Raw genomic sequence first — 22815 nt, 5'->3', positions numbered from 1 at the left:
TGCGTGCATGTGTGCATGTGTGTGTGTAGGTTGGTGGGGGTGGTTGGGGGAGTCAGGTTTAGCAGAGGTTGTTTCTAGGCAACGTTTTTTTTTTATATGAAACTTGACGTTTTCCATCTGTTCCTATTCATTATAACCCGCTATTTTGTAAATATGATTTCTCATCATTTGGACTGGGTTAACTGACTCAGCATACCTCTATGATGAAAGAAAGCGACCATAAATCTGCCATTCGGAACAGAGCTCACTCATTAAAGCATGATAAATATGCAGCTATTTTCCAGTAATATAGATCAGAGGTAACCCAGACTCGCAGACCTTGATGTCAACCATACACATTACCATACATGTTACAAGCTGTGTGGACAGAACAAATGCACACTTTCAATTCTCTTCATCTTGTCTTTTCATTTTTGTTTAACTTGTGCTAACGCTAACAGTTTGCGTGCAATAATTATTTTGCTTTAACGTGTCTTGATTTTGCTTCTTCTTGCACATGCCTGCAGCATTCATGAACATTTTGCATATTTGCCCTGCAACAGCTGTTGGATTGCTGCCCAGTTCTGCCTTAGATAGATAAAAAAGTGCACCTAATTACCACCAGTGGGCTGTGATGAAGTAAATAGACAAAGTAAAATGTCCAGTACAGCTTTTAGGATGACATGCCGTTTCATGCAGCAGGGTGAAATGTCATGCTGTGACGTTATTATCCTCATCGTTTTATTAAAGCGAGTCTGTGCACATGTGCTTTTAGGTTTGTGTGTGCAACAGGTGCACATACATTTTAACATTATTTTAGGGTATTTGTTCAACCTCACGTTATGCATATAACGTAAGTGGTGTCAGTTTCACGGTGTATAATTAATAGGCAAAAAAGTTGCACTTTGACAGTATATACAGAGCAGCTACTAATTATAGCGTCTTCTTTCTACTCCACACACACACACACACACACACACACACACTTGTACACACACACACACACATGCACACACGCACGCACGCACACCCGCGCCCACACTCACCACATCTTTCACAGCAAAATCCCTTTCATTTAAATTTTAATTGGCTATATGTTAACTGTTAAAAGCATCTTCCTAACAAGACATGACTTCAACATCACCCAAGCACCTCGTGATCCAGAGGGCAGTACATGTCAGTTTGGTCAAATCACGTAAACTTCAGCTATAATGGAGTCTGACGACATGTAACACTATACTGAACAAAACTATATGAATCCTAAGTCCTATTGCCATCTCATCATACTAAAAGTAATAGTGTTCCCAAATAGACTGAGGCTATCTTAAAGTAACGTGTTTTTTTAATGTTCAAATACTTGATACTTGTCATTCCACCATCTTTTCTGAAGCTTTTTAAGGTATCTAGGATATTTTGTACCTTGTCTACTTCCTGAAATAAATAATATTTATATTAATATCTTATTCCTGTTTTTAGCTTTTTAGTTCAGATTTTCTGCACCGATTTCTGTTATTTAACCTCTCCTGAAACTCAAACTTAGCCAACAGTAAGCACCAACTGATAACCTGTTAGTTTTCACTAATAAGTGATGCTTTTTGCTTTCTGTGTTAGATCACACTCCAGCATCCAGGTTCAGCAGGGAATACATCCAATTAAAGAAGCAAAATGCTGTTTCACGGGGACTTTAATCGTAGCACCAGGCGGACGTCAGACCAGTGGAGTCTATTTCAAAGCAACATCCCAGAACAAGGGCATGAGAAGGAATTAGTCCTTGGCCTGATTAATGTGCAATTCACGTGCAGTAAAAAGAAAACAAGATCCTGTGGCTTGGATGGATTTGAAGCACATCCAAATCATCAGACTGATTTAACTTTGCATGTCCCTCCTACAGGTAAACGTCGGTTTTATCCTCTCTTAAAGCCACATTTGACTCTTTTTCAGGCTACTGTAAAACGGAATCCTCCTGTTAAACCAGCTTCATTCCAAGTCTGGGTGAGACATCACATATCCAGTGCGTCTCACAGGTAATATCGGAGCATTCTGATGAAGGATTTTAAAATTAAAGGCTAAAATGTCCAAGTGTAGCTATATCGGATATCTTTTTTAGACTGTTAAAGCCACATTATAATCTTTTTCAGGCTACTGTAAAACAAAATCCTCCTGTTAAGCCGGCTTCATTTCAAATCTGGGTGGGACATCACATATCCAATGTGTCTCTCAGGTAACATCGGACAATTCTGATGTAGGATTTCAAAAATAAGGGCTTAAAAGTAAAGCTATATTGAAATTTTTTCTAACTGTCAACGCCATATTTTACTCTATTTCAGCTACTGTAAAGCGGAATCCTCCTGTTGAGCCAGCTTCATTCCAAGTCAGGGGGAGACATCACATATCCAGTGTGCCACTCAGGTAACATTGGAGCATTCTGATGTAGGATTTTAAAATTAAACGCTTAAAAGTAAAGCTATATTGACATTTTTTCTAACTGTCAACGCCATATTTTACTCTATTTCAGCTACTTTAAAGCGGAATCCTCCTGTTGAGCCAGCTTCATTCCAAGTCAGGGGGAGACATCACATATCCAGGGTGTCTCTCAAGTAATATCGGACCATTTTAAAGTAGGATTTGAAAATAAATGGCTCAATTGTCTAATTAAAGCTATGTTTGAAATCAATTTCAGGCTGTTAAAGCCATATTTTACTCTTTTTCAAGCTAGTGTAAAACGGAATCCTCCCGTTAAGCCAGCTTCATTCCAAGTCTGGGTGAGACATCACATATCCAGTGTGTCTCACAGGTAATATCGGACCATTCTGAAGAAGGATTTTAATAATAAATTCTTAACAGTAAAGCTTTGTTGAAATTTTTTTCTGGCTGTTAAAGACATATTTTACTCTCTTTCAGGGTACTCTAAAACGGAATCCTCCTGTTAAAAAAAACTCCCTAAACCACACATCTTTCTAAACTCTCAATCTTGTCCTTCTTTTTCAACATAACTTTCATGTTGCATCCAAAGATATGAACGCTATGAACTCTGCATGGCAATCTTTCCTACAGTTAGATAGTGCCCTCTGTTGGAAGAAGAATAAAACAGCTTTGATAACGTTCCAAGCTGATCATGAACAACCCACTTTGTTGCTGTTCAATATGTATTCATGTATGCTAAGTAACTGGAAAAAAGGCAATACAGTACAATTATATTTGGTGCCACTTTGAAACAAAAATATAGACAAAAACCTGAATACAACAAAGAAAAATCCATCATCATTCTTGTATATACCTACTGATTAAGCCTGTAGACATCCACTGGTCAAGAAGACATTGGCTTCCTATTAGGTGAAATAAGACATATTATTTTAATGTGTTTATGTACAGTATAGCTGACATAAATGCACTGAACCACAAGGGTGAACTTGGTCACTGCAGCTACTCCCCCACACTCTCCCTCTCTAGGCGCCACAGCTTAGGCATTGGTTTGTTTGACATGTCTTCAAAATGAATACATTTTAAATTACTATCCCATGCAAATAGTAATGTATATGTAAAAATGAAATGGCTGCTTTTCACTAAAAACCTTTCCTTGTCTTCTTTCTTCAGTATTACCAGAGAGGAGTGCAGAACAGCCTACATCAAGTATGAGTGTGGTGTAAAAGCTGGCTCTTTGTTGTTGTATATTTCAAAACTCTTTCCCAAAAACATGTTTAGGCAAGTAGTCAGATGCCATTTACCCTAAGTCATTCTGTCACATGGTTGCTCCCCAGGGAGTGGGTGAGCACACAGACATCCTAATCAGGCTGCTATAAGAAGGAAGAAAGTCTGTCGGTCTGCCCTCTCATTGTCCTAAAAACCCCATCACACAACACCAAACAACAGACAGACAAAGTTTCTAACTTAGTAGAGCAGCTAAAGAGCCTCATGTATGTAAGATTCAGGGTGGGGACATTAATGATGACACAATTGCCAATGTGCAACTTCCTTGCCTTTGGTTGTCTTGACTCATGTGCTTGACCTTACCCCCATTTATCTGATTAATCACACTAACTCTTACTGTATTAGAAGCCTACTTTTGGATTCTTAGCACTATCCTTTTGTTCAGTGTGGTTCAGTATTTGTCTACTGCTGCTGTGACAAATCTATCTATCTATCTATCTATCTATCTATCTATCTATCTATCTATCTATCTATCTATCTATCTATCTATCTATCGATCTAGATAGCTAGAGGAATAAAGAACCATCTTTTCAAAGACCAAGGAAACTTTATCAGGATGCATAGTATCCTGATCCATGAAATAACTGGCCTTTAAAAATAAAGATCTGACTGCCTCTATGCGAATTTAACATAGGGGGGTGTATACTTATGTATTTCAATGAAGAACATGTTTTTATTTACATTAAAATCTTCATTCACAAAGAAAATTGGTGTCCTTAAAAGGATGGATTTTCCTCTTTTTTAATTAAGGCATTGAGATCAATTTCCAAAAGATGTTTTTAATTCCTATTTTTAATCAACTTTAGCATGGGTGTGTAAACTTATGCAAGACACTCTTATCTATCTACTATCTATCTATCTATCTATCTGTCTGTCTATCTATCTACCACTGGTATTATCTATGTGTTGTAGTTTCTTTTCGTTTTTCTCTCATCTACATCACACACTTTCTGTTATCTTTAATATTGGTATTTATATTATTTTATTACAAGTACTTACTTTTCAATATTTATGGTCTCAGGTTAATATAATTTAAATTATGCTACCGACTCTTGCTTCTTTGCTCTAATTACACATTCAACTTAACTTATTTTAACGTCATTTACACCGCATATTGTTTCTCTTATCATGGCAACCGCACTTTAAAATTCCTTTTGTTTGACGGCATTTACTTACTCAGTCTACCATATTTCATTGTCTATTTCTTGCCTTGTATTTCTTGCCTTGTATTTCTTGCCTTGTATTCTTTCGTGCTTACTTGTTTGTGTGTTATTGTTTTGTTTTTCTGTTTTTGCTGTTGCTGCTATGCTGCTACTTGTAACGACAGAATTTCCCCGTCGTGGGTTAAATAAAGTATAATCTAATCTAATCTAATCTAATCTATCTATCTATCTATCTATCTATCTATCTATCTATCTATCTATCTGTCTGTCTATCTATCTACCTACTGGTATCTATCTATCTATCTATCTATCTATCTATCTATCTATCTATCTATCTATCTATCTATCTATCTATCTATCTATCTATCTATCTATCTATCTATCTGCTGCCCCCAAGAGGCCAAGTGCCATATAACACCAACACGCCACAAAAGTTTACTTTCCAAAGTTAAAACAAAAATACTTTATAGCTTCTATGTTTGTGGCCATCGAAAATGCTAATACAATTAAAATAAAATAAACCGGAAAGGCAAAGTGGGCGGTGGTAACCTTTCATCTACTGTTTGGTGGTGACGGGTACCAGCGGTGCGCAGTGAGCGGTGCTGCCGTCCCTCTGTGGGCGGTGTTAGCTTTATAACAGCAGCCAGTGTAGCCGTCATGCGGCTCTGGAGAGCAACAGTGTTGTTAGGTTTGTTAGGCAGCAGAGGAGTACAGAGAAGCATGGTAAGTGCTTAGAGCACGATAACATATGTCTTTCTCTTTATGTGTACCTATGTACGTGGTAAAAACATGTGTGTGACCGCTGCTGTCTGTATGCTTAACTAAATGTAGGTCAGCGTTAGGTTTTCTATTTTTAAATGCGGTGTGACGGAGTAATGGGTCCGATGTCGACGCAGCCACTAACGCTAGTTAGCTTCGTTTAAAAGCCCGAGGCGTAACGTTGCTGTTAGTTTTTGGATTTCAGTAACGTTTAGCTGCGGTCTCACGCGAATACAACTCAAAATGTCTCGGTATTTTCCCCATATTAGTGAAAGCGTGACTGTTGTTGTTAGCTAGCTAGCACAGTTAGCTGGCTGTGCTGTAGCGTTAACGGTAGCTAGCTAGCTAGCTAGCTCTGATGTGACTCTTTCACTGTCTACTGATGGGACGCGAAGATACAGTAAATTGCTAGCTAATAATCCGTGGTAGTAGTCTTCAAGCCAGGTGATGTAAACCGACGTCAGATCAAATCTCTAGTGTGTTCTTATTATATTTCCTCGTTTTTATGCAAAGCAGTAAAACAGCAATTATTTACCATTATCAGATATTTTTGTTTTTCCTGATAACGTTACTCATGTAAACACATTCTTTGTACCTCACTGTAAAAGACTTTGTTACAAGTAAAAGTTCTGCATTGAAAATGTTACTTTAAAGTATGTAACGTCAGGAAAATGTCCTTTTAAGTATTAAAAGTAACAGTAACCTAGAGGAGTTAGGTAAAAAGTTATATATTTTTTTTCTGAAATGTAGCGGAGTAGAAGTACAAAGTGGCATGAAAAGAGAAGTCTCAAGTAAAGTACAAGTACCTTTTTAATTTGTATTTAAGTACAACACTTGAGTAGATGTACTTAGTTACATTCCACCACTGTGATTAGGTTCTGTTGGACAAAAAAATGCCATCACAGGGAAGTCTTTTACACTTTGAACCAGATTTTCTCATGTGTATTTTTATTTTGCCTATTATTTAAGAGTCTTACTCCTACAGTACTTCAGTAAATGTACTTAGTTTAATTCCATCGCTGGTAAAGTGAGGGGACATTAATGATGAAACAAACGGGCCAAAGTGCAACTTCCTTACTTTTAAGTTGTCTTGACATGTGTGCTAACCCTGTTTATCGGATTAGTCTTGCTTATTTCTCAGGCCTGAGCTTACCTTTGTCCTTGGTTTGCTTTCCTGGACTTAGGCCCTGACAAACCTCTGCCTTCAGCTGTATTCCTCAGTCACACACTATAACTCACCTACACCATTTCAATCCTTCACCTCTTTGCAGTGTGCTCAGGTTGCAGACTGGCAGAGTGCCAAGTCGATCTACGAATTCTCTGCCAAGGATATTGACGGCAATGATGTGTCTCTTGAGAAATACAGGTAAAATAAATCACATAGCATGTATTGTATGGGCCTAAAAAAAAATGAATGACTTTAATTCATAAAGTTTGAAAGAACAGCAGTAGAGTTTCTTCCAGTTGTCGTGTTTTACACTTCACAAATAAGCTGTAGTTTGCAGAATTGTTTCCTTATTTCACCCTCTTGTTTGTTCTGTGTTTCCCCATGCCAGAGGGTACGTGTGCATCATTGTAAATGTGGCCTCTAAATGAGGAAAGACCAAGGTAAACTACACTCAGCTAGCTGGAATGCACGCCACCTACGCTGAGCAAGGTTTACGCATCATGGGCTTCCCGTGTAACCAGTTCGGAGGACAGGTAAGAAGAAAAAAAACTAATGACAACACAGCTTTATGTTTATAACCTATGTTTCTGATTTTCTAACTTCATTTTTGTATGTGTGATCCAGGAGCCGGGGACTGATGCGGAGATTAAAGAGTTTGCCAAAGGTTACAACGCTGAGTTTGACCTCTTCAGTAAGATTGATGTGAATGGAGACAACGCTCACCCTCTGTGGAAGTGGATGAAGGCACAGCCCAAAGGCAAGGGAACCCTGGGAAAGTGAGTCCTTGTCCTATTTGTCTATTCACTTAATAAAAGTTTCTTGACATTTTGTACAGAAAATGAGTAACAGCTTTTAGTGGAACATGCATTTATCACTGAGAGGTGATAAGAATAACTACCCTGAGCACTATATCATGAACAAGTTGTTTTTTTAGTACATTAATAATTAGCATTATGTGTTAGCTTACATTTCTTCGTGCTCTGTCATGTAATGTACAGTTATGTGAGTGAAGTTGAATGAATTTTTGTTTTCTAGAAGTGCGTGGTGTGTTAATATTCATGTCAGCCTGCAAGATAAGCCACATAGTTAAAAGTGGGAAATAAAGATTACAACCTTTGGTCTTTTTCATAGTTATAGCCATAATTCCTGTTGTAATTTACTCACCAGTGCCATTTCAGTGTGTGCAAACAGTTTTGTAGCGCTGAGTCACTATACATCTCCCCTATCTCAGCAATTAATTAGGTGATTCAAATGTAATCATAACTGATGGCCAAAACTAGCAAAAATATGACCCATGTTGGTTAAAAATAAATGTAAAAAAGTCAATTGAGAGCAATAGCCACATGTAATCACTTTAAAGTTAGAAATTGATGGTGATACAAATGTTTTGATATACTGTATGAAATGTAATTTTTTTTTCTTCAAGTGTTAACTTATTCACTTTTACCCCAGAAGGAAACGCTGTGTCATACACATCCTGATCAAGTACTTTCTTCCTCTTTTTTTTTCTTTCTTTTTTTTTCCCTCATTCGCTTTGGGTGGGGTTGGAAAATGTTTCAGTTTAAGAGATTATGCTGACATGGTCAACTCATTATTACAACAACTGGGAGCTAGTGTTGCATTCACACTAGCAGCTCTGTGAATTTAAATCAATTTAGTACTTCCAGTACATGCTGCTATAGCAATATAACTTGTGTTGTAAAGAAAGTACCGTTAATAACCTACCTGTGAATTTCCAGCATTTGTCTTCTTCTCTTCTTCTTGTTCTCTTGTTGGTGGCACAAAAATCAGCACACTAACACAGAGCGCGAAGCAGTGAATTTCACCATGGTTTGCTTAAATTATGAGTGTCATATACTGGGCATACAAAGGGAGAGTTGCAAATCATGTCGCAGGAGTAGCTTTCAAAGTTACTCTATGAATTCAATAATTGTCCCCCTATAAACTGGTCACTATATTGATCCGTTGTAACCAATTGAAAATGAGGCTGCGCTCCATGACTGAAGGGTGAAACAACACAATTTGTTGATATATATATTTTTATTTTTTCTCCACAGTAACATCAAGTGGAACTTCACAAAGGTAACTTGCTAATAGAGTTGACGCTTTCCCTTCTTTTTTTAATAAGCATATTCAGTAAAATGTTGCCTCAACCAAAGGAAAAATACATGTGCTGATTTGTTGATGTCTTATTCCTCATCAGTTTCTGATAAATCGAGAAGGAGCAGTGGTGAAGAGATACGGGCCAACAGATGATCCCAGCGTAAGTGACACTCGCTGTGCTTCTGATGTCCCGATGCTGTGGAGGTGGCATCTTTCATAGGATTTTGGTGCATACAATAGCTTTCTGCTGTTTTTGATTTAGATCAATCCTTTTTGCTTATACTATGCTGAGAACTTTAATCCTTTTTAGGCACAGACCAAATTGCCTCTTTAGTATCGAATGCCGTGTCATTCAATACCTCGAAGTAAATCTCATCAGCTGCAGCGAGCCAATACACATGCAGCATGATTGTATCAAGATCTGATGATGATGCTGCTGATTGGTTACACGTCAGAGGAATGCAGGAAAAAGTGTGTGTGTGTGTGTGTGTGTTATTTTGAGACGCTTGACTACAGTGTGCATCACAATGATAAGGCGCATGGAAAATGTGATTTTGAGGGGGGGTTTTTTAAACTTTTTTTATATAAATGCATTCCCCATACACCATTTCTGTCATAGTAAGACTTCTACTTATTTCTCTTTGCAGGCGGTGGAGAAGGACCTGCCTACGTACATGTAATACTACTGTCCCCCGTGTGTTTGTTTGACTCCTGACCTCTCCCTTGGACTTCAGGGTATTGGTGTGTGTGTGTGTGTCTGGACCAGTGACGGCCTGTCTGTAAACCCAACATTGGGCGAGGCGGGCCTGATGACCCCTAGCGTGCAACTAACCCACAGAACACACCCATGCCAGACCCATATGACCACAGGAGAGGACATTCTAGAGACCCTTCACATCTTCCTGCAAGCTCAGCCATTCCTCTTTCCAACACAAATACCATCTAATCCTTTCTGAATGTTAAGTGACAAGTTTGTTCATGTGTCAATGTCCATTTCATTTAAGGACATAGAATGCCATATATTTCACAGATTTCTGACAAGCTACTGATAACTATTATTATTATTTGCACTTAACTTGCGGAAGGGCCCATTATTGTATCTGTAACTCATGACTTACCATGTGATGAAATTGGAAATAAATGCTATCCAGGACATTAAGTTGTCAATTTACATGCACTTATTAAAATAATTAATTTAAGCTATAGTAATGCTCACCTTCTGGCTTTGTGAATGGTTACTGTGAGTATCAAATGGGCCAATCTGGAATCTTTCTCTTATGACATCATAAGGGGAAAGTTTACCTCCCCTTTGTCAGCTTTACTAGTGTTCTAGTAATGCTTTTGTTTCCTTCCTTGGTAATGTAAATCTGCCTCAGTCCATTTTGTTTATAGAATACAGCATGTCCTAAACTTGATTTTAAGGTTCTGTAATACAAGTATCCTAGTAATTTCCCAGGAAGTTTCCTGGAAGTAACTCTGTAGTAATTATAGGGAATGTGGACATTTTCTCAAGAGAACTGGTACATGTAAATATTGAATTATTCATGCATTACTGGAAACTCTGTCCTCTATATATATTATATGGTATGCAAATGTCCTAGTTTTCATGTTCATCTGACCAATGGTTTGCACTGACAAAAAAAGGCTCCGTTACACTAGTGATTAATCGGAAATGTAATCTGCTTAGTGAAAAGAAACAAGTTGCCAATTTCTCTAACTTTATCCTATACAGTGCAAACAATGGAAAAACAATTAGACCCTGACAAGAATGTCATATTGAAGTATTTTACATGTTCATCATTACTTTTTCAGCAAGTTCTTTTCTATATTCTAGGATTCCATACTATCCTGGTGCATGATCAATAGCCTACATAACCTTATTTACAATTAAAATGGTTTCTTCCTTTGCAGAGGTAGCATGTATAGCAAACGTTACACGATACCTCTCCGATAATGTTGAGCTTAGTAAGAGGATGCTGTGTCAGCCGTTGCGTGAGAATGATGACGCACAATAGCGGCGGCAGAGATGATCAGCAGCACCGCTGGCTGGCCGAACCTGAACGCATCTCTGCGTACGGTTGGCCCAAAATATCCATCGACAAACCTACATTCGCGGAGTTATGTAGCCTAATTGTTGCAGTATACCTCGAAGAAAGCGAAATGACCGAATTTCTACGTTGTTTCGAAACCCATACCGCCTCGTCTCGTTCTCACTGAGGAAGGTTACGGCTTCGCGTCGTCGTCAGGAGCCGTCCGGGTCCGGGAGATGGACGGGGGGACTGCGGAAACCCGGGATGACGGGAGGACGAGTGAGGAAGCGACCGCCGGCCTCAGTCTACAACTTGACCTGGGGGACACCGGTTCGTATGTCTTTCATTCAGCGTTAGTGGTCAAATAGTCCCATGGTTTTTGTGGTCTCATTCAAACCCCGCTATCTTGGACAGCAGGTGCACTATGGTGATAGAAGTTGGAGATAAGTGGGCGGCATCCTACCGTGTAGTCATATCTGACTGTAGCCAGGCACTTGGACTTAAAAGACTAGACTACAGAAGAAGAAAAATTATATTTTTGCCACCAAAGCAGATCCAGAAAAATTGTGCTTAGAGGAAAAGCGGTGGAAATGAATAATACATGGCTTGGTTAGATAACAGTGTCAATATTCAAGTCACTGCTGCTCAATAGCCCATAGTGTCAGTGGCTCATTGCAGACTGGCACCAACACAACGTGCACATTAGGGATGATGTGTGTACACACAGTCCCACTAGACCTGATACAGAGCTGCTGAGACATGAAAGCTGGATCTCACCTGAATGAGTGTGGATCTATTGACTGGTAGGGAATTCACACATACATAATTGTATATGCAGCATCAGCAGGAGCTATACCTTTGTATGACAACTGCGCTTGATGGTGTCATTTTTCATCTCTCCTCAACATCCATGTGTCTTCTTCCTCTCCTCTTCTTAATCTGAAGAGTGCTTTACATAACCTGATATGGAATTATAGCATAACCCACACACTAATCTCTAGTGGGTATCAGTTTTAAGCATCGCTGTGGATGTGATGGCAACAAATACGACTGAAGATGCGTGAGAGTTTTATGATATTTATGTGTAAATGTTGATTAAATTAAGCCAATGTGATAATCGTCACTCTATGAGGTCCAACGTGTTGTCTCTGCATGTGCACGCAGTTCCGTTGGGTGTTTGTGCACACATGATTTTTTAAATCCACCAGATTATAAATGTGTGCAGAGAGCCTTAGGGCATGAATCTACTCCTGTGTTTATTGTCACATTAATATCACTGCAACAGGCTGCCACTTTCACAGCTGATGAGGGAGAGGTCTAATCCTCTTTACTATGACAACCACACACTGGCCTTAAAACATACTTCTCTCAAGATGTTTCTATACGAGGTTTCAGTAAATGTGTTTTAACGCTGATCTGTTCAAACCATCTCACAGATTTCTCGCACCGTATTCCGAAATGCTGCAGTGTGTTTGTCCTGTTTGTTGCTTGCAGCTCAGTGGCATATTATTCTGACGTGACCCTAATCCCACAGAGATTCTTTGTGTGAACGCCTGTCCCTGGATACCCTCCTTCTCATTGTCCCGCCTGCCAGGTTGTGAAGCAACGCTAATCTGCAGGCTACAGGTGTAGCCAGCCGTGTGTGCCCTGTCACAACAGGGACCACAAGAAACAGCCAATGATATGATGAGGATACCCCTATTTATGTCTGTGCAGTTACATGCTGAATATTGCTACCATATTTTAAATGTTATTTATGCAAAATGTGTCTAGTCCAATTGTCTGCCCCTTTTCTTAAAGGAGAATTCCGGTTGATTCCAACATGTAGCTCTGTTATTTGTAAATTTGGAGGTCTGTCAGTAGAGAGAAAAACGGAACTAATCGGTGCTGCCTACACCGAGTTATCCTCCTGCTAGCGTTAGCAACCAACAGGCTTAAACAGGGCAGCATGTTTTTAGCCTCTTAACATGCTCAAAATATCATATGTGCCTCCCCATGTGAAGTGGTTCCTTCTGAGTGAACCCAGTGACTGACTCAGAAAGGCATACAAGTTGTGAATAAATCATCTCTGTTTAGTTCCAGTGTTGATACTGCAAGGGATCGTCTACAAACTACAACACAGAAAAGAGAAACACGCACATTTTTAAAAATAAGCATATGCTTATTGTCTAAAAGTAAGTGCTGTAATGCAACTAGCAGGAGACCAGTTATAATTGAGGTAAGTTTTGAGACACTACCTTATTTAATCATTAAATATTTTTCTTTAATCTCTTTTCGGTGTTGTAGTTTGTAGACGGTCCCTTAGTTCTCTAACTGCCGACTCAACATAGGAACTAAACAGCTGAATTAGCACAACTTTCATGCATTTCTTTCACATCTCCAGCAGTCAGATTCACTGTGTTCCCCCTAAAGGAATCACCTCACATGGGGAGGCATCTTTAATGATATTTTGAACATATTAAGAGGTTAAAAACACGTTTAAAACTTGCCCTGTTTAAGCCTGTTGGGTGCTAACTCTAGCAGGAGGATAACTTGGTGTAGGCAGCACCGATTGGTTAGTTTTTCTCTCTACTGACAGACCTCCAAGTATACAAACAACAGAGCTACGTATTGGAATTGACCGGAATTCTCCTTTAAGTTTGTTGCATGCGTCAAAAACAAACGAAATTCAGTACAGGCGTTCATGGTTACCAGAGGATGATTTCCTATGGCGTTGGGGATCGCCTGACTTTTCCCTCTAGCCATCTTGCGGTTCACATTTGTGGTTGTGAGTGCAATGTCTCAACAATCATTGGATTGATGCCATGACATTTAGGCTCCATAGGAGGGTGGCAGTTGCTCAGTCCTTAGGGAGTTGGGTAGGGAACCGAAGGGTCATTGGTTCAAGTCCCCGTATGGACCAAAGTATGGAGTGTGGATTGGTAGCTGGATGCCACTTCACCTCCTGAAGCAATGCACTGTACTAGGGATCAATAAACAGTATTAATGAAATTATATATTTATTTCCCCCTCATGATGACTTGAAGCTTTTTCCGTCACCATCGTCATGTCGAAATTTTGATATGTCCAGTGTTTTGGTTCATGACATAATGAGCCACAAAACCAATACCATTTCCACCAGTCTCAGCTGTACTCTGTCTTTAGTGCTAATTGGTAAGTGTTAGCATGCTAACATGCTAAACTGAGATGGTGAACATAGTACACATTGTACCTGCTAAACATCAGCATGTTAGCATTGTCACTGCATGCGGATATTAGCATGTAGCTGCGAGCATCGCTGTGCCTGTAAGTGCAGCCTCAGGTTTTCCATGCAGATGCCTTTGTAAAGCAGCTAAAGAGTCCGAGTAGTGGTGCACGTGTACTGGGCTCAAGAGAACCATGTTACTAGAGCTGCAAAGATTTATTGATTGGTTGTTTTTTGATAATCGGTTTGAGTCAAACGGTACAAATCATCTCAATCCAGCTTCTTAAATGTGAATATTTTCTAGTTTTTGTTACCCCTCTATAATATTAAACTAATTATCTTTGAGTTGTGGACAAAAGAAGACTTTTGAGGACGTCATCTTGGGTGTTTTGGGACATTTTTCACCATTTCTGACATTTTATAGACAAAACCACCAAGCAATGAATTGAGAAAATAATCAACAGATTACTCAACGATAAATTGACAATTCAGATTGCATACTCCTTAATTTTGTTTGCATGTTGACCCACCAGCAACAAGTCATTATTATCATGTATTATTCTGTCAGCTGTCATTGAGTCCTGTTGTGCGTTAGTGATGGCACCCTCTGCCACAGTGCGTGCAGTAATTTAACATGGCTTAAGGATTCGTTATCCGGGCCTCTGTCAGCTGCACTTTCCTAATCTTCTCCCACACACGACTTGACATTTAGCACGATGACGCTGACCAAGTCGTGTGTGGTACTGTAAACCGTCTCTTTTCCCATTCACTTCCTTCCTTCCGTCCTGCTCTCTCTTCGTCTTTAATGCACACATACGGCCCGGTCGCGTCCTTTATTTCAGTGGGGAAAGATTCTTTAATCCTCGTGTGTGATTGGCTGCCGATGTGATCTGGAGACCTTAGCCAATGGCAGCAACCAGATTAGATCAGATTAGAGAGGAAGTCAACTAATAGAGTTTTCACCTTCTCTTTATAGAAACACAGCACTACTGAATGTCAGGGGTTGGTTTAGCCAGGACATTTTTCTTCATGTCTTTCTGGATTAGCAAAACATTTGTTAACCTGTAAACTCCTCTGCTGGTAAGTGGAATTTATTTGGAACAAGGTGATGTTAAATTTTTACGCAAATTAGCTGTTAGCTGTGTCTGGTGGAATACATATATCATGCATTTTCACTATTTAATAAGCTATAGCTATGTTTCCATCCACACATTTTTATCCAAATTAGGTGATTCTGAATGAAAAATGCCTTATGGAAACAGTCAAATTTGAATCGGCTCATGGGAAAAATGTTCGGTCTCATGGGATTTTACTAATTTGGATATAAACGTGTGGATGGACACAGCTAGAGTCACAACCTGGTTTAAGTCGAGTGCAGATTTGAGTCACGCATGCTCAGATTTAAACGGTTCACGGTATAACGTGTCATACTGAAATTTGTGAAATCCATAAAATAATGAACTTTTCTCATTACAAACAATAACAGAAGATGGAAATGATTTCAGAAGCGTGGTAGCTATCTATGGTTGTTTGCTGGCTAACGTTAGCTCAAAACACCATTTAACTGACAGCCTTTGGTGCGTTTGATGCTAGCTTGTAGCTAAGCTAGCAGTGAACACACTTGGTTAAGTAGGTCCATTTTCTCAGTCTCGCGTTAGCATCTCGTATGCTACTTGTTGCAAAGTGACACATGCGCGACGCAAATCTGCCCTCGACTCACGTCGAGGAGTGACCGCCAATGAAATAATCTCACCAAGTTTTTTCCGGTCGTCATGAAATTATATACGTTCCAATTTTGACTTTTCTGTGCACTTGCTTGAAGACATTTGGCTTTCATAGATATAGATGATAGATTATATCTGGATGATTGCACACTGTTCATTTCTTTATCAGAATCAGGATCAGAAAATGGTCTATTGCCTCGGGGAATGCTGCATACATAAATAAACAAAGACACATTTTAATATGAAATAAACAACAAATACTAAACATAGATAGATAGATAGATATCAGTAGACAGACAGACAGACAGATAAATAAATAGATATATACTTTATTTATCCCAAAGGAAATGTTATAATTAATTTTATATACTGTACATACAAAATAACTAGAAAACAAATCATAGGACATTTATCTACACCTTCTTTGTCTCGATGCTGGAGGGTGTTTTTTCTTGAAAAACGGGCGTCAGATGGGCTAACTTGGTTGAATAAATGTTACGTAAAGAAACAAAAATGACAATTTATGCCCTGATTAAAAGGTTGAGTTATTTGTGCTGTATGTCATCATGATGGCTTACATTTGCCCGGGTAACAGTCACCAAACCCAGTGTGAGTCCAATGCCACAGTTAAATCCTTAACAGTTAAATCGTTAACAGTTAAATCGTGCTAACTATTCCTCCTGCACCTTCTCTCTCTCTGTCTCTCTCCACAGATTCAGCCAAGAAAGCTCAGATAACAGAGGTGAGAGGCTACTTGCTTTCACCTTCTCTTTCCGTTCTTTAGTCTGTTTTCTTTTCCTACATGGCTCAATTCCACACTTTTGATTGGACAATATGCAATATATGCCGTGCCCCTAAATGTTACGCATACGATTGCATTTCTCTTTCCTTTCCTTGTAACAGATGCCGTCCCCATTCGGTGCAGGCCCAGGCCATGAGAAAAAGATCGGCCACAGAAGGGTAGATGCCTCCGGGGAGACAACCTACAAGAAGGTAGACTTTCCTCTTCTTCTGTCTCTCTCTTTGTCTTTATCTTCAAATACTGAGTTAAATGCCGTTCGTAGGTCGGCTTGGCGTCACGATCTCATCCGCTAGGTTACCACGAAGCTACCTCCCACACCTCACTCGATTGTTCTCTTCTTTGTTCTCCGCCTCCAGACCACCTCCTCTGCCTTGCAAGGCTCCATCCAGCTGGGTATTGGATACACTGTTGGCAACCTTAGCTCCAAGCCTGAGAGAGATGTGCTGATGCAGGACTTTTACGTGGTGGAAAGCATCTTCTTCCCCCGGTGCGTTTGTATGAGCGGAGGTGTGTCCCTGTGCACGTGTGTGGCAAGGAACCAGTATAACCTCTCATCCTCTTGTACTCCTTCTCTTGGTCCCATCTTGCTCCATACAGGGAGGGCAGTAACCTCACTCCAGCCCACCACTACCCAGACTTCAGGTTTAAAACCTACGCCCCCGTGGCCTTCCGCTACTTCCGAGAGCTGTTTGGGATCCGACCAGATGACTACCTGGTGAGATATTTGTTTTCTCTGATGACTGGTGTTTCCTGTTACACCAAGCATCGGCAGTGAAGTGAACATTTACACATCAAACATAATTAGTTGCCTCAGAGCACCTAACTAACGACCATATTATTGGACAGGGGACACCTGCCAGTTCATAATATTAGTTGGACTAGAGCCATACTGAGGCAGTGTAGGAGGGTCATTTCTATTACAATGCCTTTGTCTATGGCCACAAAACAACTATCTACTAATATTTTAAAGTAGGTACACTACTGGTCAAAAGTTTGGGGTCACTTACAGATTTCCATTCCACTCCATTATAGACAGAATACCAGCTGACCCTTCAATGCAACATCAACATTGCCCATTATCAGCAGCCATTCCCCCAATGTTCCAACGGCCCATTCTGTTTACTAACCCGATATCATTTTAAAAAACTAACTAGAAAAACATTGGAGAAGCCTTTTGCACTGATGTACCCACATAATGTAATCTTAAAACTGCTGCCCTGGTTAAAAAAAGCAATGCAACTGATCTCAGCTGGTATTCTATCTATAATGGAGAGCAATGGAAATTTCTAAGTGAACCCAAACCTTTTAACCGGTATGTGTGCATTGCATGTGTAAATATGAATTTGTTTATGTGGGCTTGAAAGACACAGTTTAACTAATTATTAAATGTAGCAAGTCCATAATAAAAATTGTGTTTTAGCTGACTAAATATAGCTTTAGCACCAGACAACAGACCATACCGCTCTGAGGATAAAAATAAACCCTCACATATTTTGTATGCACACACAGTATACACACACACAAAACACATACGCATACACAAGCATTTCACATTTAAGATGACATTGTACCTGTGCCGGAGGAAGATCAGCAGACTAAAGCTTTCTTTTTTAAACTCCAAGTAGTAGCAGAGAGTCCGAGTTGTGTTTGTGTTGGTGGTGGAGGGGTGGAGGGGTGGAGTACCAGTGTAATCGCATTGTGTTGTATTGTAACTAAGCCGTCTTTAACATTTAATTGTTAAATGAACTACAAGCAATGGGTACTTTCTCTCACTTCTTAGTCTGGATCTACAGATGTCCAGATGGGATAAAGTCTGACATCCTGCACACACACACCACACATGTCACTCCCCTTTCGCTATCTCTGCCATGAGGGCTTAGCACCCCCCAGGACGGTTGTGATTGGTTTAAAGTAGGGATGCACTGAATCCAGATTTTTTGGGGGTATTTTGGGAATACCAAATCCACTGGTTAAGATTCTGCCAAATCCGAAACCGAATACCGAATCCTCCTCCCGTCCTCAGTCCATTTACACAGTAACCACATTAATGAAGTAAACAGCGTCCTGTGCTGTGACTGTCCTCCTTTGTCATACCTGAAGTTGCTGCATGTTGGCTGCTGTCTGTTGATTCCTTCATGCACAACTTGTATTTTTTCTGAGTAACAGCGGCCATGTTGTGTGTTGTTTAGGGTCCTCGTCACCACGAGACAAATGGGCTTTGCAAATTGAACACGTAGTATGACTTGAATGGCCTTCTTTTGACTGAAAGTGCTGCCAAACATCACGTTTTCAGCTCACAAGTTCCATTTTCACCTCGACGTCGACCAGTGTAGCGCTCCTAGTGCAACCGTAGGGTTTGGTTCAGTGGAAAAGAATTCTAAGGTTCTGCAGAAAATGAACCCAATATGTGGCTGAATCCTTGATTTGTTCCTGGTTTAAAGACATACAAAGAAACCACAGCGTGTGTGTCGTCCCCCCCCCCCCCCCCCCCCCCCCATCCTAGAGTAGAAAGCAGCAGCGACAGCTGACACAGCGCTGTGGAGATGCAAGACTACTAACATCTCTTATCCCCGGATTTTAACCAACTTAATTACTAGTTGAATTAATTACAAAGTCTTAATTGGCTCCACATCACTGTAAGATATTCAGTGTAAATGGAAGCCCACTAATGCTATTGCTGAGCTGCTACATGTGCACTTCAACGTGGTTTGCCTCACTTTAACATAAATCCTGCCAGTGCACATTGTACTCAGCACCAGCAAGAAGTGGGCGAAAGCAACAGTTCCGCAGTTAAGGGAGTAACTAACTTAACTTAGCGTCATAATGTACAGTTCACTCCTTCTTTGCACCCATAACGCCGTTTTGTACTCAGTAATGCTTTCACTTCAAAACCAAGTTGTCTTTTAGCTGCTGGTGAGCAATGCCATGTGAGTGGGTAAATGCGTTAGTCTTTAGGTTGTCTGTTTGAAAGATCTCTTGGATCCAATATCAACAGCACCATGCAGCCCTGCAGTACCCAGGAAGTGTCAAAGTTAGGATGAAATTACAAACTGGGTGAAAGAAAACATCGCACATGAAATGACGTGTTCCGACCTTTCCCAGATGGGCAGCCTGTCCCTTTAAAACTGGCAGAGTAAGCATGCAAATGAAAAGAAAGGCTGCTTTAATGGCTGGAATGTCGTATGTAGGCCTGCACGATTCAGGGAAAAAAATATGAATCACGATTTTTTCCCACCACGAGAAAACAAAACAAATTGGCAATACCAAACATAGATTTCTTTTGGCACCTGTAGCACATTGGGCATCACCACAAGCCTGAAAACGGAGAGAAGGGAGAGCACTGCGGCGCTTTAAGACCTATTTTATACAGTCTGTTTTAAACTTAAATGAGAATCATCAGTCATTAAAAATAATTTTTTTAGTTTTTAAATCTAAGATCTTATCTTATTGTCCTCGGGTCAAATTTGACCTCTTTAAAAAATGTCTATTTCTGAAATATGAGTTTCCTTTTAACCAAATTACCACAAAAAATGGATTGGATTCCTTCCAACGCTCTTTGCAAATACAACTGATCACTTTAATTCCTCTGAACTAGTTGTCAAATGTAATTCATAATTTCTGCTTTTTAACTCAAACATTTGGTATTACTCTATATAAACGAGGGTTATTGACCATGAATTCCAAAAAGTAGTTAAACTAGTAAGGTGGTGGTAGTTGGTAGGAACAGGGAGGAAAATGTCAAATCTTTGTCCGTTTTTGACCCGGGAGGACAACACAAGGGTTAAAAATGAAATGGTAAACATGGTGACTCGAGATCGCGATTTTAGAACAATTAATCGTGCAGTCCTACTTAATTGTTGCAAGCAGTGTTTTCAGAATGTGGGTCAGATTGTCAGACTTTTTTTTTATTCTTATTATTATGTTGCTGTGTGTCTGTGCTCTGTCCAGTATTCCCTCTGTAACGAGCCACTGATCGAGTTGACCAATCCAGGAGCCAGTGGCTCCATATTCTACGTGACCTGCGATGATGAGTTCATCATCAAAACCGTTCAGCACAAAGAGGCCGAGTTTCTCCAGAAACTCCTTCCTGGATACTACATGGTGAGTCAACCCGAGCAGCTCCCTCATCACAATCAATGCAACAGCCGTTTCCATATGAATATTGTGATATATTACGCCACTAGTGTGTACAATTCAGTACGTAATAGTTGGCGGCAGTAGCTCAGTCCGTGGGGAGTTGGGTTGGGAACTGGAGGGTCGCTGGTTCAAGTCCCCGTATGGAGCAAAGTACGGAGTGTAGACTGGTAGCTGGAGAGATACCACTTCACCTCCTGGGCACTGCCAGGTGCCCTTGAGCAAGGGACTGTACCCCCCCCCCCCCCCCAAACCGCTCAGGGCGTTGGTCCAGCTGGCAGCCCCCCCACCACTCTGACATGTGAATGAATAGGTCGTGAGCATGTGTGTGTATTTCAGACCTGTGTGTAGTGATTACTAACAATTAACAAGTAAATTGTAATTTTCCCACTGGGGATCAATTGACAGTATAAATTATTAGTAGTAGTAGTAGTAGTAGGGATGTTACGATATACTCAACCCACGTTTTGAGACAATTCAAGATATTAGGTTCACAAATCCCAATACCATTTTCTCCCGATTTCTGTAACAGAATGAGCTGCAGCTAGATGACAAAATTAAAAAGTATGGATTTATTGCCTTAAATCACGCCAAACAACTAATGTATCCTTTTATCAAAACTTCAACTGACATTATATTTGATTAAAAACAATTGAAGAAAAGAAATATGTCAAATAATAATAATTAGAGTTGTACAAATAAATAAAAACATTAAAATAACTAAAATAGGAAAGAAAACCTCTTCAAATAAATGAATTAAGAAGACGCGGTGACATCTGAAGACAAAAAAGTCAAATCTAAAATAGATTACGCCCTATGCTGATTAAATTTAAAACATTTTTTTTTTATCTCAACCAGTTGTAATCTTTACACATTTACATCAATTTTTAACCTATTCACGATGCAACGTTCCATCCCTATCATGAAGCATGGACACGCTTGTTCAATAAACACGTGACACACTGCAACTTGTATACTAATATTTAGTATGAAGAATTAAAAAAAAGAAGAAAAAATTAGGGGTTGGAAAACGTAAACCTGGCCACAGGCTTTGTAATAATGTGTCTAGAATTAGGTGGGTGTGTGTGTGTGTGGTGTGTGTGTGTGTGGTGTGTGTGTGTGTGTGTGTGGTGTGTGTGTGTGTGGTGTGTTGTGTGGTGTGGTGTGGTGTGGTGTGTGTTTGGTGGTGGTTGTGTGTGTGTGTGTGTACATTACATGTCTGTATGCTTAACCCTTGTGTGTCTTCTTATCAAAATTGAAAATCAACCCTTTTGTTGATGCTTTTTATCAAGTTTCACTTTTTCTTACGTGTTGTCACTTTTTTGACGTTTTCAACACTACGTAACACAACTTATTGACTTTAGTTTTACAGTTATTTTGGAGTTTGTGTCTAGACCAATTTAGAGGAAATTATACTATGTTTGAGTAGAAAGCAGAAATTAGGAATTATCGACTAAAATGAAAGGAATGGATGTTGATGTAATCACAGAGTGGAATATGCACACAGCAAGAGCGACAGAAAGCTGAAGGTTGGAGAAAGCGAGGTAGAGGAGGTAGAGAGCTCACGGATCTGGGGGCAAACGTCACGAAGGATGGTGGAGGCACAGCGGATGTCAAGAAAAGTGGCACTGGCAAGGCACAGTTCAAAAGGCTATCAACATATGGCAAGCCAGCGATATCAGCAGGAAGACCAAAACCTCCCTTTCAAGAGCTTGGTCCTTTCAGTTCTGCTTTTGGATGCGAGACCTGGAAACTAACCAAGGGAGAGGAGAAGAAGATAGACACTCAGACCAATGCTTACGGAAGATTTTCAAGATTCAATGGCACAACACGTCTCCACAACATCAGTTCTTGAGATGCGCAGAAACAAAGAAAATCAGTGAGGAGGTAAGGAGACGGAGATGGAACTGGAGGCCATGTGTGAGGAAGGACAGAACGGACGACTGTGAGGTGGCTCGGCCAGGATACCTGAAGGAAGAAGGAAAGGAGGCCGCCCAAAAACAACTTGGCGGTGAATGGTGGAACTGGAACGTAACGGTGCAGGCTGGAACACGTGGAATA

At 40.0% G+C, this 22815-nt stretch overlaps 2 protein-coding genes across 6 annotated transcripts in view; both read left to right on the top strand.

Annotated features, from left to right (window-relative positions):
- The first annotated feature begins 5406 nt into the window (after positions 1 to 5406).
- On the top strand, positions 5407 to 10085 carry LOC116699145 (phospholipid hydroperoxide glutathione peroxidase-like). Its single transcript, XM_032531561.1, has 7 exons — positions 5407 to 5573; positions 6881 to 6975; positions 7166 to 7310; positions 7402 to 7553; positions 8835 to 8859; positions 8981 to 9040; positions 9528 to 10085. Exons 1-7 carry the CDS (start codon positions 5508 to 5510, stop codon positions 9558 to 9560), a joined length of 576 nt encoding a protein of 191 aa, XP_032387452.1. The 5' UTR covers positions 5407 to 5507; the 3' UTR covers positions 9561 to 10085.
- An 806-nt stretch (positions 10086 to 10891) lies between these two features.
- LOC116699144 (phosphatidylinositol 4-phosphate 5-kinase type-1 gamma) overlaps positions 10892 to 22815 on the top strand; it is a 26557-nt gene continuing 14633 nt past the window's right edge. For 3 of the 5 annotated variants that reach the window (XM_032531558.1, XM_032531557.1, XM_032531555.1), the window contains exons 1-6: positions 10892 to 11240; positions 16532 to 16560; positions 16722 to 16811; positions 16977 to 17107; positions 17218 to 17335; positions 20569 to 20721. In XM_032531558.1, the coding sequence (XP_032387449.1) occupies positions 11147 to 11240; positions 16532 to 16560; positions 16722 to 16811; positions 16977 to 17107; positions 17218 to 17335; positions 20569 to 20721 (615 nt within the window). In that variant the 5' untranslated portion in view covers positions 10892 to 11146. Of the gene's footprint in view, positions 11241 to 15060; positions 15175 to 16531; positions 16561 to 16721; positions 16812 to 16976; positions 17108 to 17217; positions 17336 to 20568; positions 20722 to 22815 lie in introns of those variants that run through there. The other 2 variants (XM_032531556.1, XM_032531559.1) reach the window with 2 other exon arrangements.

Source organism: Etheostoma spectabile, chromosome 12 (assembly GCF_008692095.1).
Source record: "Etheostoma spectabile isolate EspeVRDwgs_2016 chromosome 12, UIUC_Espe_1.0, whole genome shotgun sequence".
NCBI lineage: Eukaryota > Metazoa > Chordata > Actinopteri > Perciformes > Percidae > Etheostoma > Etheostoma spectabile.
Note: the sequence above shows the minus strand (reverse complement) of the source record. Positions and strands in the feature narration are given on the sequence as shown.